Source organism: Coturnix japonica, chromosome 2 (assembly GCF_054131305.1).
Source record: "Coturnix japonica strain WE chromosome 2, WE-NBRP24, whole genome shotgun sequence".
NCBI lineage: Eukaryota > Metazoa > Chordata > Aves > Galliformes > Phasianidae > Coturnix > Coturnix japonica.
The window spans coordinates 19,386,634-19,402,947 of record NC_140664.1 but is presented as its reverse complement, the minus strand read 5'-3'; the positions used below and the strand labels follow the sequence as shown (position 1 = coordinate 19,402,947).

General features: G+C 36.6%; 1 protein-coding gene across 9 annotated transcripts in view; it reads left to right on the top strand.

Moving 5' to 3' along the window:
• VPS13B (vacuolar protein sorting 13 homolog B) overlaps positions 1-16,314 on the top strand; it is a 394,840-nt gene that overhangs the window by 41,273 nt on the left and 337,253 nt on the right. For 7 of the 9 annotated variants that reach the window (XR_014942476.1, XM_015856027.3, XM_015856030.3 and 4 more), the window contains 5 exons: positions 6,045-6,313; positions 8,753-8,848; positions 9,154-9,276; positions 11,281-11,418; positions 12,381-12,468. Coding sequence is in view for 8 of the 9 variants with exons in the window: in XM_015856027.3 (XP_015711513.2) it covers positions 6,045-6,313; positions 8,753-8,848; positions 9,154-9,276; positions 11,281-11,418; positions 12,381-12,468 (714 nt within the window). In the remaining variant the exon portion in view is untranslated. The remainder of the gene's footprint in view (positions 1-6,044; positions 6,314-8,752; positions 8,849-9,153; positions 9,277-11,280; positions 11,419-12,380; positions 12,469-16,314) is intronic. The other 2 variants (XM_085537180.1, XM_085537179.1) reach the window with 1 other exon arrangement.

The following is a 16,314-nucleotide window of genomic DNA, read 5'->3' as shown; positions in this document are numbered from 1 at the left end:
AGGGGAAAAGAAGGGCTAGTGTAAATAGGAATGAAAACAAATATGGAATGAAAAAGAATAAGAAGACAGGGTGTAGCGGAAAACTGAAATTTAATTGGATGGAATTGCCAAGGTTGATGATCTAAAGCAGAAATACTGCAACATTTTAAATAAAATTTGAAGCATAGTGATTTGAAATATAAAAAAACAAGGCAGAGAATTCTGGCTCTTGTTGTACAAAGGAATTGGAGAGTAGCTGAAGTTGGCAGGGGTCTCTGGAGCCGACTGGTCCAACCACTACTGAAGCAGAGATACCTAGAACAGGATGCCCAGATTCACATCCAGGCGCCTGAAAATCTACAAGGAGAAGACTCCACAGCCTCTTGGCAACCCATGCCAGTTCTCTGACTCCACACAGCAGGGAATTCAAGAGAGCCTCTTACGCTCCACTTTGTGCCTGTTGTCTCTTGCCCTAGCACCACTGAAGAGAGCCTGGCTCTGTCCTGTGTACATCTTTTCTGGGAGAAAAGGAGGTTATCAGGAGTAGTCAACATGAGTTCACCAAGGGGAGGTTGTGCTCGACCAATCTTGTGGCCTTCTATGATGTTGTCATGTCCTGCATGAATGGGGGTAGAGCGGTAGATGTAGTCTACCTTGATTTCAGTAATGTATTTGATACTGTCTCCCACGACATCCTTAGAGCAAAGCTGAGGAAGTGTGGGATAGACGAGTGGACAGTGAGGTGGGTTGAGAACTGGCTGACTGATAGAATCTCTGCTCTTTTTGTGCATCTCCTCTTGAGTATTAAAGAGATGGAGGTGCTCGTTATCTTTGCAAGACATAGGTATAACCTGTGCTATTGCAGCTCTTCATCTTGTGCATGTGGGATGAGCATTCTGTTTTGTCCTCCAGCCTAGCCCCATTATTAGGGTGTTTTCCTTGCTGATACCCTTTCATATTCTGCCAAGGAAACTAGGTGTACTTGAAATTCATATTTTAACAGGCTGTAAAGATGCGACATGAACACCTGTGGAATAGGGCTTGTGGGATCATTCCATTGTGCAGCTGTTTTAACAGACAGTGTAATGATGAATAACTGCATTGTAGGCATCTGTAATGATATATTGCAACTGGTTCCTGAAAGCCATATGCCGAAGATGAGTATCAAGTTTGTTGTATGGAGAAGAGGTTTTGTTCATTTGGAATATGTGTTCAGACACAGAATTTCTTGCGTATGTCAACACCATTTATGTGAGCTGCAGTTAAAATGAGCAGCAAAGAAAAGTGAAAATTAAATAATTATAAAACAGTGTAAATCAGAGAGACCAACTTTGTTTATCTGAAATAAATTATTATTTTCAGTGGAGAACTAGATCTCTGTGCATTTTAAATTTTTTTTTATGTTTTCTTGTCCTTTTATTTTTGTCTTGAAAAACATTCATATTCCTGTTTGACTTCAGACCTACAAATCCAGTTAAATTTCTGAAATGTATTGGCATGAGTCGCACATTGACCTTTTATTTTGGCTTATGCATAAATGTGTAAATATCAGATGCCTTCTACTGCTGTTTTTAGGAGTGATTAAAAAATAAGAATATGAAATGAAAATGTTTCACAGTCTGTCATTGTTGGACAACTAGAATCTTCATCTTCCTGTTGGATATCATCACTTAGGTAACACTTCAAGCTTAACTGTTCTGTAATTTGTACCCAGAGGCTCTTGCCCTTTTCCTGTGTTACTTCATCCGTGATATTTCAAATTATTTTATCTCCCTTGTCATTACAGTGAAGCTATCTCTTACCTCTTGCCCTGGTTCTGGTGTTTTAAAATTACTACCACTAGTTTGTAGCTCACCTTTAGGTAATTCTTATGCATCTGCTTGTAATTTTATTGGAATAGAGATAGTCTTTAAGGGATTGATATTACTGTATAATTGATTATCAATCTTAAGTTATCTTGTTCGTTACCCCCAAGTACTTTTCTTAGTAAATGTAGAAGATGATTGTTTTTCTCCCTTCCGCCATGTTCTCTTGTCCATTAGTTTCCCACTAGCATTGTTTCATTTTAGAGTAAGACAAGACAGCTGGACATAGAATAGAGGTTGGAAAGTTTGTCTGGTAGATGGAGATGAATGCCTTGAACAAATGTGTTCTCTAAAGAGATGGCTCTTGCCATTATCACTTCTGGCTACTTGGAGTTCTGCACTGGGTTATCTTGTGTGTAATAAGTAGTATCACTTTAAAGTATGAAAATATTGTCCTTGCCTGAATGTTTTAGTACTGTATCTGTGGTATAGCTATGATGGCATTAGATTTTCAACTAGAAAATGCTGGGATTAGGTACAGTTTACTTTTAAAAGGAGATGTGGGATACCTTTCAGACTAGAATTTAGTACGCAGGATTTTAGTTTCTGCAGATGTCAATACCACTTCCAGCTACATGCAAGTTTTTCTGCATACTTCTTTCTTAGTGTAATATATGTGTAGCAGATCATGAGCCACTTCTTTTAAATATGTACTGTCGAGTGTAACTATTTCAGTGTCAACATTTCCAGCTATTAACATAGTGAATATTACAAATGGATTTTGTGGGAGTTAGTTTATTGCCTTTCTGTGGTACAGGCCGTTATCTTCTCTTGAAAATAATTCAGCTTGACAATGCAGCCACTGAATAAGCTATATAAACACATTGGGAGCAACTTTAGTTGTTTCTACACGTTTTTATACAGTAGTATGTAAAGTAAAGTTGCACAGAAAATGTTTGTTACTTGAGAGCATACGTGTCACTGTATTTGACTTTCCTTAAGGACGGCTCCTGATGCAAGGACAGCAGGATTGTTTTTAAAGGTTGTTGCGTTCTCTGAGTCAGCACTGAAGCTGTTGATACTAGCCAGATAACTCAATTTCCTGCAAGCTTCTTTTTTTCTTCTTACATTATTAATTCCAGAAGTTCTGTGTTCATAATTAATGGTATTGTCATCATAGCTGTGAGTTTGCAGTGGCTTCTTTAGTTTATAGCAGGTAGAATATGGATGAGGAAATGAATTTTAATGTTATTTAAGAATACAAGAATGAATGTCTGCAGCTGTGTTCTTGAATTACTTATTAAGTTTGATTTGTGCATTTTCATGGTTGATTCAACCAGATGAAAATTCATAGCACTGCCAGAAGGGATGGTGATGCATTCCTTCCCCCTCCTCTTAGTTACACCACATGTATTTATGTAGACAGCATTGAATCAGGGACCTCACCTGACTGAAAACTAATGCAGGCAGAAAAAGAACATGAGACTGACTTTCTATTTATTTCCAGACTTAGTCAGAGATAAGTATACCAAACCCTTTAAAAGAAAGGGTAGTGAATTTCTGAAGATTAAATTTGATTTGAACATGGAAACAGATGCAGTCAATTTATATCAAATTTAGATAAAACTATGAAGCAGAATTGTTCTTATCTACATCTCGACTAACTGGACACAGTACTCCAGATGAGGCCTTACCAGGACAGAGTAGAGGGGGAGGATCACCTCCCTCGACCTGCTGGACACACTTTTTTTAATGCACCCCAGTATGCCATTGGCCTTTTTGGCCATGAGGGCACACTGCTGGCTCATGGCCAACCTGTTGTCCACCAGGACACCCAGGTCCCTCTCCAGCAGGTCTCCTCCAACCTGTACTGGTGCATGTAATTATCCTCCCTAGGTGCAAGACTCTACACATGCTTTTGTTAAACCTCCTCTGGTTTCTTACTGCTCAGCTCTTCAGCCTGTCCAGGTCTCACTGAATGGCAGCAGAGCCTTCAGGCGTGTCAGCCAATCCTCCCAACCTCGTATCATCAGCAAACTTGTTGAGGGTGGCCACTATCCCCTCATCAAGATCCTTGACGAGGATGTTGAACAAGACCAGACCCAGCACCGATCCCTGTGGAACAGGGGTCCACACACTCACAGGCCCCCTTACCTTCTAACACCTTAGCCCACTGGATAGCTCCAAGTAGGTCCCGGAAGAGATCAAAGTTGGATCTCCTAAAGTCCAGGGTAGCAATCCTACTTTTTGCTTTTGCTTCTTCCTCTCAGGATCTTGCACTCCACCATCTTGTGATCACTACAACCCAAGCTGCCGTTGACCTTTACTTCCTTAACAAGTTATTCCGTGTTAGTGAGAATAAGGTCCTGTAACACCCCTCCCCTTGTTGGTTCTGCCACCACCTGCATCAGAAAGTTGTCTTTGAGACACTGCAAGAACTGTCTGAACCACCCGTGCCTGGCCATGTTGCTCATCCAGCAAATGATTTTAAGTTTGTGATAGGTCTATCTGCATCTTCATCTTCTGTCTTACAGTATATACATATAATAATTTTAGTTTATCTGCTGTTCTGCCTTAATGACTTCTAAAATATTACTAAAAACTATTAAATATTACTAAAAACTCTTATTTGGCATTTTTTACTATTGTCTTTTGTGTGTACACACTGCAGCAAGATTTACTTTAAGTCAAGGCTTAACAGGACTGCGTGTAGCTGATGTGGAGTACGTGGACCAATTGCTATATATAGCCCACATACTCTACTTCCAGCCTTTTTCTCTTTTGGCACATATTCCACCATTTCTTTTGTTTAGGCTAAGCTACTTGAGCCATGCTTGATACTAGTTCTTTTTTGGAGGGAAGCTTGCTTTGCCATCATGAGGTATATTCAAGCATGTACAGAGGATTCTGATTTTTTTTTTATACTTTCTCCTGTACTGTCAGTGTTTACATAATTTGGACACTTGTTCATCCTCATTCTAGTGTGAAGACTAATAGAGCTGAAGCTTAAGTGTGGGTCCTCTGAGTTTGAAAATAAGTAAATAGAAATTGAATATCCCTATGTCCGTTTAGTGGTAGCATACTCAATATCTGTTTCTCTGGGGGAACTGTGCAGCATCATACACAGTGTGTAGAACTGTGAAATAGTTAATACTATTCTAGACTTCCATAAGAATGATGATGAAACTGGCCAGGCTAAGTTATTTGTACAGTGCACGTTTGGATCAGGAATCATTGGAAAAAGACCTCTGTTCTGTATGTTATCCTTTTCCCAGAAACCCAGTGTTTGACACTGGTTTACAGATGATGTGTGCTTTTTGCAAAATTTAGATAGATCAGTATCTTACAATACTTGAAACATAAGATGTTTTCAGCCTTAATTTTTTGTTGCTGTGATGTGTCTACATCTTCCTTGCTATAGCTTTTGCAAATTAATTCATTTTTAAATTTTCATTTTTAAATTGAAATCTATAAGATAGTGGTATGTCAGTATTCAGTAGCATTTAATTTACAGCTTCAGAAGGTCCCTCGGTAGAAGTCTTTAATACTGTATGCTTTTGAGACAATTTCCGGTGTAGCTGCAAATGTACCGTAATAAAGACCTTAATGGGTCTTTGCAAAAATTAACGGGTCTGGAGCACAAGTCTTATGATGAGCAGCTGAGGGAGCTGGGACTGTTTAGCCTGGAGAAGAGGAGGCTCAGGAGAGACCTCATTATACTCTACAACCTTCCTGAAGGGAGGTTGTGATGAGGAGGGGCTTGGCCTCTTCTCCCAGGAAACAAACTGGACCCAAGAAAATGGCCGCAAGTTGGACCAGAAGATTAGACATATGAAAGAACTTTTTCTCTCAGAGTGGTCAGGCACTGGAATGGCTGCCCAGGGAGGTGGTGGAGTTGCCATCAATGGCAGTGTTCAAGAGGCATCTGGATGAGGAGCTACGAGATATGGTTTAGTGGTTTGTTGTAGCTACAGTAACGGGAGGATGGTTGGACTGGATGATCTTGTAGGTCCTGTGCAACCTTGTGATTCTATGAATATTTTGAAGAAGAAAATCTTTATGAAGCAAACAAATATTTGAAAGCTTAAGTAGAAATTTTTAATTACTAAGGGTGTATTCTATGGCTATACACCAAATATTTTTGAATGATATGAGGAGTGTCTTGTGCTAGATACACTTCGCCTGCTGTAGTTTTGAGTACAATAAGTGAACTATCCAGCATGGGTGATTTGAAATTTAACTTGGCTCTTGTATTAAAAGGTGCAGAAGATGAAACAGGCTCAGTAATGCAGTATCCTACACAGTATGTTACTCAAGATCCTTATCTGCATCAAGACGATGACCAGCAACAAGGATGGGTTTCTTGGGCCTGGTCTTTTGTTCCTGCTATTGTGAGCTATGATGATGAGGAGAATGAATCTAGTGGAACTGATGATGGAACGACACTGCGTCAGCAGAAATCTCAGTCTCTCAAGGATCCTGTTATTTCAATTGGATTTTACTGTTCAAAAGCAACAGTGACTTTTAAGGTGAGGATTTTTGTTTAGGATTTTAAGAAAAAAGGCTGTGTTCTAAGTTAGTTTCACGTAATAACATGTTAATTTCTGCGGGAAGTGGTTTTGCTATTTGAAGTAGAATTTAAGTGGAAACACTTAAAGAGAAAGGGAAGCCTGTTAATACACTTGGATGAATGCTTTATGAAGAAAGTCTTAAACGACTTTTTGTGAAAGTTTATGGTGGTATTCTACCTGTCTAATGCTTGTATTTATTTATTATGGAAGGGCTTTAACTTGATAATGCATGAGAATTAGTGTTAAAGGAGTTTGTGTGCAAATATGAATTTAAATTGAGAATGTTGTTTTTTCCCCCTGAATTAAAAAGAAAAGTTCTTGAGTTTGCAGAAGGGAATAGTCAGCATTGGAACAAAGTGCTGAAATGAACTGATAGAAATTAAAGTTTAAGGTTCTGATTTAACAAAATACTTCTAAAGCATGCCAAAGTGTATGTAAACTGTTCTAGATGTACAAGTGTAGTAGAAAGTGACTCTTGCTTTAACAGTGAATTGTGTAAAGTAAAGGCCAGAACTCTTTTAAATGGGAAATAATACTGCTTATACGAGCAGAGGAATTTAAGGTTCATTATTATGCCTTTGAGGTGTTTGGATGAAGTGCAGTACTTCAGTAACCCTTATATAATGTTAAAGTGCCTGATTATGCCTTCAGTACCAACAGCACCTCTCTCTCCCTCTGCCTGTTTGGCTTGCCATTTGTGCCGGCGACAGTGGTTTCTGTGGTTGCATGTCTCTCTTTCTCTTAACTGTTTTTGCTTGGTGTCATAGCAGAGCATTTAGCATCTCAGTAGTTGGCATAGAGAATGAGACAAATGATTTTGAGAGCTGTGGGCATTCCATAGGGGATGTCCATAACTTCAGTCTCTTGCCAAACTTGATTGCAAAATTTAGAGGCATGAAGCATCAACAAGCATTAAATTCTTTTGTCAGTCTGTTTCAGCCATCAAGAAAGTATGGAGACTTTTCTTCTGCCTTTAATTAAATCTCTGGGACACCAGTAGAAAATATTTACATTCTCATTATCGTGGTTCAGGATGTTCTTTCTTTTGTGCTTTGTCATGCAGTATTAATTTGCTGCACCTTTTCCGCATGTGAGAAAGCTTGTTAAAATAATAATAACTTTACTTGAACAGAATTCACTGGATGAAGCTTTCATAGAATCATAGAATGGCCTGGGTTGAAAAGGACCACAATGATCATTTAGTTTCAACCCTTCTGCTATGTGCAAGGTTGCCAACCACTAGCTTTCCTAGGGTTTCTTTGGCAAGATTGTGCATTTTATATTAGGAAGTGATAAAAACCACTTAGCATATAACATCTTAAACTATAAATTTTAAATGTGAAGTATAAGACTAATATGGTGACATTTAGGAGGAAAACAGAATTCATTGTTCTGCTTACATCCAAAGAATGTATGGAATTAATTTGTGGTTCATATTTTGGTTAAAAAATAAGGTCAAGTTTCTGCATTAGCATTCTGAACAGTTGATATCATTTCAGCTAAAAATCATGCTAAATTAAATGTTGCATTTTCTAATAACAGTGAAAATGATTCTTGTAATGTCTGAATTCTTTTAATCAATTAATTGCTTTTCCTCTACAATAATTGCACACAGCTGAAGGGGTGATTAGTGACTTTTAAAATCCAATTTTCTTGAACATTTGGATTACAACATTTTACTTTGAAACAGCAACCACGTGTGTCCAGTCCTGACTATTATAATGAGAGCTTGCAGATATCTAGTATAAAAAATTGGAATTATAACTAAGATGCTCAGCTTATTTTCTTTAAGTGCAAAACTGTCTTAAATGCTTTCCATCTCTTCTCCTTTTGCCTTAGCTCCAGATTATATGCTTTTGAAACAGAGTGTATATGAACTAACATCTTAAATGTGTATATCAAATCGTTCAAGAAATATGAATGCATGTTTCTCTGAATTGCCATAAAAATAATAAAATAAATAAGATTGCACTTCAAAGCGTTTCCTTAATGTTATCATTGTTTAATTTTTATTTTTTATTTTTTATTTTTTGCTGGGAAGATTAAGTAATTCATATTTATGGATTTTTGCAGCAATTTACAAACTGATTTGAAACCACATTAATGATGTAGCTGTGTATCTATTTCATCTTTCGCATAGTTTATGTTTACAGAGGTTGTAGTTTACATCCATCTAGTGGATGTAAAACTTTGTTACCACATACTTCAACTAGAAGTTGAATATGAGAAGTTCTAATATGGATAATGTGTCACAGCTGTTGAACTGCACCTGTTTCCTGCTTGTTAATAAATTTTGGCTGTAGTTGAATTTGTCTTCATCAGTTCTGTGTATTAATGACATTGACTGTTTAATACTAATATTGACTTATATTTGATGTTTATCTTATTGTTTCATAGCTCACTGAAATGCAAGCTGAAAGTAGTTATTATAGCCCTCAGAAAGTAAAATCCAAAGAAGTTTTATGCTGGGAACAAGAAGGAACCACAATTGAGGTAATATTCCACTGAATTTTTTATTCATTCTAAATAATGTAGTAAATAGTTTATAAGGCATAAAATATTTTGAAATTACTTTGTGACTCATTCTCTGTTCTCGTGTTTGTGTAATAATCATATATGAAAGAGGAAGGAATTAATCTGATATCAGAATTTTAGAGAAATTATACCATATTTGTCTAACTTACTGTTCATTTGAACTCTAAAGATAGGAAAGTGAAACATATACCCATTCATTTTATTCTTTTTCTATTTGTTGTGGACAGGAATTCTTCAAAATATCACACTTTTTCCCCCACTAGGTCCTTATGAAAGGTGAACTTTTCTTTGATTGCCAAATAGGTTTTGTTGGCTGCCAAGCAATGTGCCTTAAAGGAATTATGGGGATTAAAGACTTTGAAGAGAACATGAACAGGAATGATGAAGTGAGTATATTGTGAAGTATTAGTTGACTTACTGAACAAAGCAGTGCTGCTATGCTTTATTAAAGTATTTGATGGTAAGAATTGGAAAAGCTGGTGTTATCAATTGACATTTAAGTTTTTTGGATATGTCTCTACAATATAGAGATCAGTGTGTTTTCCTTTTGGTTGAAAAGACTAGAAGCTAAGCGTGTGAGGTTGCAGAGCATAAGACTTTGTTTTGAGAATCCCACTCCCCCACCCTTCCCCCAAGACATGATGTATATTTGCATGTTAGATCATTTATAGCAAATTGCAACACAGTTAAAATTTTTTTGGAAGTACACAATTCAGTAGGAGTTCAGTGGAGAAGTAGTGGAAATGATGTGCACTAAGTAATAGAGATAATAGCAAAAATAGTAAAGTACATTGCCTCATTTTTCAGTTGTTGAGTGAATTGGAGTAAGATGCTCTGCTGGCATTGTTACAGATAAGGAAGAACTGTTTGGGGATTTGAGGGTGGATGGCAGCTTTGCATGCAGGAAATGTGAGACCGAAGTTTAAAACTGAGAAAAGTGAGCAAGTTAAATAGTAGAATGGTATCCCTTGGCTTCAGAAGAGCAGATTTTGGCAGGATTGTGTGGAATGCTGTTTCTAACAAGATAAGATCCTTAAACCTGGTTGAGCTTCAAAAACAGCTTTCTCTAAGGCCAGGAGACTTGTTCTAATGTGCAAAAACATAATTATGGCAGAATTGCAATATAGACAAACAACAGCTCCTGATTGCACTGAAATATACGAAACATATCTTTGCATAGTGGAAAAATTGCTGGAGATAAACTCATTTCCAGTTAGTGGACTGTGCTTACTTGGCAGATTAGATAGATGCCTGTGGAAAAACTAGGAGTGATATGCAGAATACATTGATTTTATCAAGGCCTTTTAATACAGTTTGCCACACAGTACTTTATGCCAGAACAGTGAGATATTGATTAGATAGCGGGGGATAAGTTGGGTAGAAAAGCGTTTGGGTCACTGTGCTCAAAAAGATGCTTTCAGAGGTATCAAGTCAACTGGTAGCACTTTGCTTGTATTCTTCAGGAGTCACTCTCACACTCTTTGTACCCTTCCCTTGTTGTCAGTGCCGGGGACATTATTCTTTCATTCGGTCTGATGACTCCTTGAGTTGATTCCCTTATCTTCTTTTCCTGTTATCCCCTCATATTGGTTAAACAGGGGGAGTAAGACTACTCGAGCAGATTTGCAGCATGAGCTTGTATTGCCAGATAGCTGATCCACTGAGTCACCAGCTGGCGTATCTGGTTTAAGGTTCATTACTTGAATTTTGGATTGCATGGAGTGAATGACTATCCTGAAGATTAGTTGATAAAGAACTTTTGGCAATTGTTCCTTTTCCATTTTTTGCTACACTTGGGACTTCTTGCTTTTCATACAGGCTCTAGCTTTGATACATGTGGTTAAGAATGAATGGCTGACAAAAATTAGTATCACATAGGTTGCCTTTTTGAAGGAATAACTCTTGGTAATAAAGTTTTTTAAGATTAGGAAAGAGGATTTGGGATATGGAGAAGAAAGAATGTGTAACACCATGAAGAAAGAAGAATGTTAAGGCAGGTTTTTAAATGAGATAACTAATTGTTATGAATAGAATAGGCTAAATGAAGCATCTGAAAGATACTGGCCAGTCAAAGAAGTGGAGTAGGTAGTGACAAGATGGTGTATTGGTAAGACAGTGGAGCAGATTTCAGAATAATAATGGTCTAAAGTTATTTTCTCTTAAAACTGGTATGTGTTCTGCTTTATTAGTTGTGTAGTATTAGTTTAGGCTCATGGGGAGGGAGTGGACAGGAACTTCAGCTTTACTTAAAATGATATCTTATTTTCATTCGTGATAAAGCATGTGACTGGAGTTAATGTCATTGTGTGTTAAAACAATCATGATTGCAACTAACTCTTTTTCTTTTTCTTCCCTTGCTCTATTATATTATGCTCGACTGCTTTACAAAGGAGGCCTACTTCTTTAGCTGTGGAGAAAATACAAGTGCAAAAGGGAAGACATATCTTACCAATTCACTGTTTGATTACAGAAGTCCAGAAAATAATAGTATTCGTGCAGAATTTATATTGGATGCAGCTCATCATAAGGTCAGACAATTAACTTTGTCTTACAAAGAACATTTTCTAATGCTTGCCAATGAATGGTATTTTTTTTAGATCTGTGTACTGTTAGAGATTTTGAAAAAAGCTAACTACAGAGCAACTGCAGGGAAAATTAGGTATGTGAAAGAATCCTAGCTGAAGGCCTAACATATACTTCTTTACACTGAGGGAATAGCTTGTTCATGGTCTTCAAGCTGAGACTATCTTGGAAATCAGAGCTGAGGACTCATTAATTCTTTTGTCTGTGTGTGCTCTGTTCCTCTACTTAGAGGAAGTTTTGCTAATTCCACCTTAGCAGAGGCAATTTTTCAGTCACTATTAGTCTGTCTGTTGTACATTAAAAGTTAATTATCTGACTGTCCTCACCTACTAAAAGCTGGATACATTGATCAAGATGGTCACTTCCAGCTGTGATGCCCTGTGTTGTTTGTGTACTAGTAAGCCACTTACAGTTTTGAATATATCTAATTTCTTTTACGTTTTACTTTTGTTATATTCACGAGTGTGTGTATATGTATACATATATACAGAATTCCTAGTGGTGGCATAAAGTCTTGCTAAGCTATTACTATTTAAAGATAATATCATTAAATTAACTTTAGTTTTGAATGTTGTTAATTAGACAGATTTGTTGGATGCAAGGGGTCAAGTGAAGAATATTTACTCCATTAAAGGTACTAATTAACTAAAAGCTATTGATGAATTGGTCAGCGTGTCCACTGGAATTATGGATGTGCCTTTGTGTGGCCTCAAACAGAAGTTATATCACCTACCAGAAAGGTGAATTCTTTGGGATAACCTCTGTCCTTTGTTTTGATAAGCCTTTCTGTGTGTTGATGCTCAAATCCAAACACGAATATATCTCTCTCATACCGGCCTATCAGTTGGTAATCTCAAGATTATTTCCTTATACAACATTTTCTTTGTTTGCTTTGCTTTGTTGGTAGGAGACGTACACAGAGATAGCTGGAATGCAGAGGTTTGGGGCTTTTTACATGGATTACTTGTACACAATGGAAAGCACCAGTGGAAAAGGTACCTTTCTTCTTTGTTTACGCTGTTAAATAATTGAAACAAAGACTCTTCAGACCAAACTGGTCCTTGACCAGTTGTCCTCTAACTTACCTTAGATTTACCACCATGTTTGTAGTTAAAAGTGATTCCATCTGCACTGGTGTGTTTGGTTGTTCATTCTGTTGTTGGTGTTCATTTATTTATTTATTTATTTATTTTTTTCCTGCATAAGTTATTCAGATGATACCACTTTTAGTCAGTGGATAGACTGAAAATAATTTTCTTTTAGCAGGGGTGAGGTTCACAAAGTATGATATTCTTTTTCAAAATTACTGTTGTTATTGACTTTGGAAAGCAAATGTTTTGAGATATCTTGGAACTTTGTTGACAGTCTACGTGATGCAGAAGATAAGGACTCATTTTCTCCTTTGAAGAAAATACAAGGATGACAGTAATATACCTTCAGAATAACTCAACTGAAAGTATATGTGAAGGTGACTTATGTGGTTGCAGAGAAGATGGTGGGGAATTAATCTTTAAAAATATACATCTCAATGATTTTGTGAGTGAATGCTAATCTAAAGCATGCACACTAAGGTATTAGCTAATTCTAGGTTGTTTCTTAGATTCCCATCAATTCTCTTCTAATTCTGAGGCAGAGTAGATTTGATCAAGTATGTCTACTTTGAGTGTTAAAAAAAATCAACCCTGGAAAAAGTAGTTACTGTATCAAAATTCACTCTAAATACTTACTATACATTCATTCTTATAATTAATTGCAGTGTGATTATTGTCAACAGTGTATCTATTGTTGACTAACCCTTTTCAGAAATTGCTCAGTTTGAAAATACTCATTTTTTTAGCTCAAGGTCCTGCTATTTTCCTCTCTTCTGTTTCTCTTCTGTTTCTTTCAGTTTTCTTTCTCAGGATCTTTCCTTCTATTTTTTGTGCCTGTCACAAAACCTAACTTAAAATTACCTAACCAAATGTAATGACTTTGTATTGAGCTTTTCAGTGTGCATTTGGTTCAGTATTACTCCTATAATTCAACTACCTGAGTGCACAAGAGAACAGTGTAGTTAATTTCAAATGCATGATTGTTTTTCTAGAACCAATAGTTTTAAACCGTACACTTTAAAATAGATTATTTTTTGTGAAAAGTAGACATGGCATTTTGTGTTGTTTTCTAGGTAATTTTCTATGTTAAAAGTCATGAATGTAGTTAGTAGAATATGAACAAATGAGATTAAAATATATTTAAAACAGATGTGTAATTATTTCAGTTTTCTGATAAAAATGTGAGATTTCTATGGTTAATATGTGGTATTTAATCTTTGTATGTATTTTACTCCCTTGTTTTGACACTTACAATGTTTTAATTGCAATCAGTGCTCACTACCTTTCCCTAAAAATAAATAAAAAATAATTATAAAAAAAGCTAACACAGTTTAAATTATAGGAGGTAGTTACTGTGATTGTAAGATTTTTATCTAACAAAGGCAATTTTGGTTTGACACCTTCTTTGCCCCTTTAACCTTTTCTGAAGCATACGATTACTGATTAAACCACAAGTACCTCCTGGATAACATTAACCTCAGGAGTTTCATCTGTCACTTAAAGAAATGCATTAATCACTTCTAGTATTTTGAATAAAAACAAGATAGTGAGTCATGCACAGAAGTTTTTCTTTTTTTTTCGAGAATTCTACTTTCTTTTTCTGTTTTGTATTTTATTATTTTTTTTTTTTGCTTTGCATTGTAATGCAACACAGTGAATTCCTTGAAACGTTGTGAGGTTTGTTGCACTGATAAATGGCCACATGACCAGCAGATCTGATGAAGTGTAATTTTGAAGTTGTTTTGTTTATAATATATATCTGTCTATTTTGATGACATGTTTCTTTTGCAGCACTCTCTGAAGCTTTTGTCAGGCAGAATTAGGTAAAGGTTTTGTGAAGGGCTGGGTACTCAGTGATCAGTAACCTGGTTTTCCTTTATGCATCTGTGCAGTTTAAAAAGTAACCTGTAAGCACTGAGTTCTATAGAATTTAAATACATAATGAAGCGTAATTTTTTCACAAACTTGTTAATATAAATATTGTCACTTCAGTATATTATCCTTATACCTGAAATATGTTCAAGTGAGTTTGTTTTTCTTCACAATAAAAAAGTGGACTGTTATTAAGCCATTATTAAGCCTTCTAGAGGCTTTTGGCTGTGATATTTTTTCTGAGATTGTGATTTTTTTTGCACTTCCTCATAGTGTTTGTCTGAACTGAACCCAGGATAGAATCAGGAGAAGTGCTGACAAAAATGTGTTAGTTGCTTGTTAAGTAAAGCGTACCCTGATAACAGACTGTATGTTGACTTTTTAGAAAAAGTCCTTTCCATTGTTCATTAAATAGGTTCTAAGTATTAGTTTCAAGGTTTATTTTTAGTTGCTTTTGAACAATTTTGCATTCCACAGTATTTCCATCTGCAGGGTTGAATAGTTTTTGTATGGTAGGTACATTCTGTCCACATCCTCCTTCAGAAATATAGAGGCAAAGTCATGCATGTGCAGCCTTTAGGCTTCCTTGTGCTGTACTGAGTGAAAAGGAGTTTTCTTGGGCCATATCTATGTAGATTGCACCAAAAGTAGTGCCTTATGTCCATGGAAAAAACAACCAATAACACAATGCTGTTTTTCACCGTAGTCACCACCATTAGCTGTGCATTTTCACTAGCAATGAACAAGTACCTTTATGCTGCACTTTTTTTTAATTAAAAAAAACAACAAAACAAATCTACACCAGCAGACGTGATCACTGTTACCACTGCTGAATCGTGAAACACACCGCCTTCTACCTTACCAAGCAAGTAACAAAACTTATTTTAATCTTTAATATTTTTTATTTAAATAATGAGGGCAACAAAAACACAAATCAAGTGGTATCTTTGACCTTGTTTTTAAGAAATTAATGTATCGCTGGCTGGTTTGATGGAAATGGTTGTGTTTCTCTGTGAATTCTGAAGGCGTTCTTCAGATTTTTGATGGAATTTTATTCTTCCTATGCTTCATTCTTGACAACAGTTGCTCACAATTATGTGTACACCTTATATGATGACAGGAAAAAGGTGTGATTGTGAAGCAAGGGATATATTTCCCTGGTAAGATAAGTCTTATGTCTGGTAAAGAGACATGATCAGATTTCTATTTGAGTTGAATATTTGATTGTGACTCCATGTGTTCGATTCGAAAATTTGGAAGTTATCTATTAATGTCTTCTGAAAATAGAATTGCATATATACAAATAAAAAAGGATCATTTTTTTGGTAATCTTGAAACGTGTTTTCAAATTCCTTAATCGGGATGGAAATTAGGGCTGCATATATTTCTCTGTTCACAGAACTGTGTTTAACCATTGCATCAAAATAGATTAAATTCTTTGCTGTAACTTGAGTCAGCACCACACTGCACTGTCCTTGAGCCCTGGTTTCAGCCCAGACTGCCCATCACACAGCAATGTTTGGTTGTTGCTGAATGATGGGTGCAGGCCTGGGGCTGGGCTGTTCAGTGGGATAGATCTGCCACCCTGATGGCACAGGGTGGCTGCAGGATGGGCTGGGCAGGGCAGCATGTGGCCTGCAGGCCAGGGGTTGGACATTTCTGGACTAAGTTCTTTCACTATCCATTTCTATTAGGCTTTTAGGGACAAAGCTAATATTCCCACAGTAGCCAGGCCTGGGGATGCCTGCAGACCATTAGGCCAACTCTGTGGCATGTTAGACATAGTCTCAGTTTACTGGGCAGCCTTTCTTGCCAGTGCTTAGAAGCACTTTTGTTAGCAAATAATTTAAGCGCAAGGGGAAAAAGAACATTCAAAGC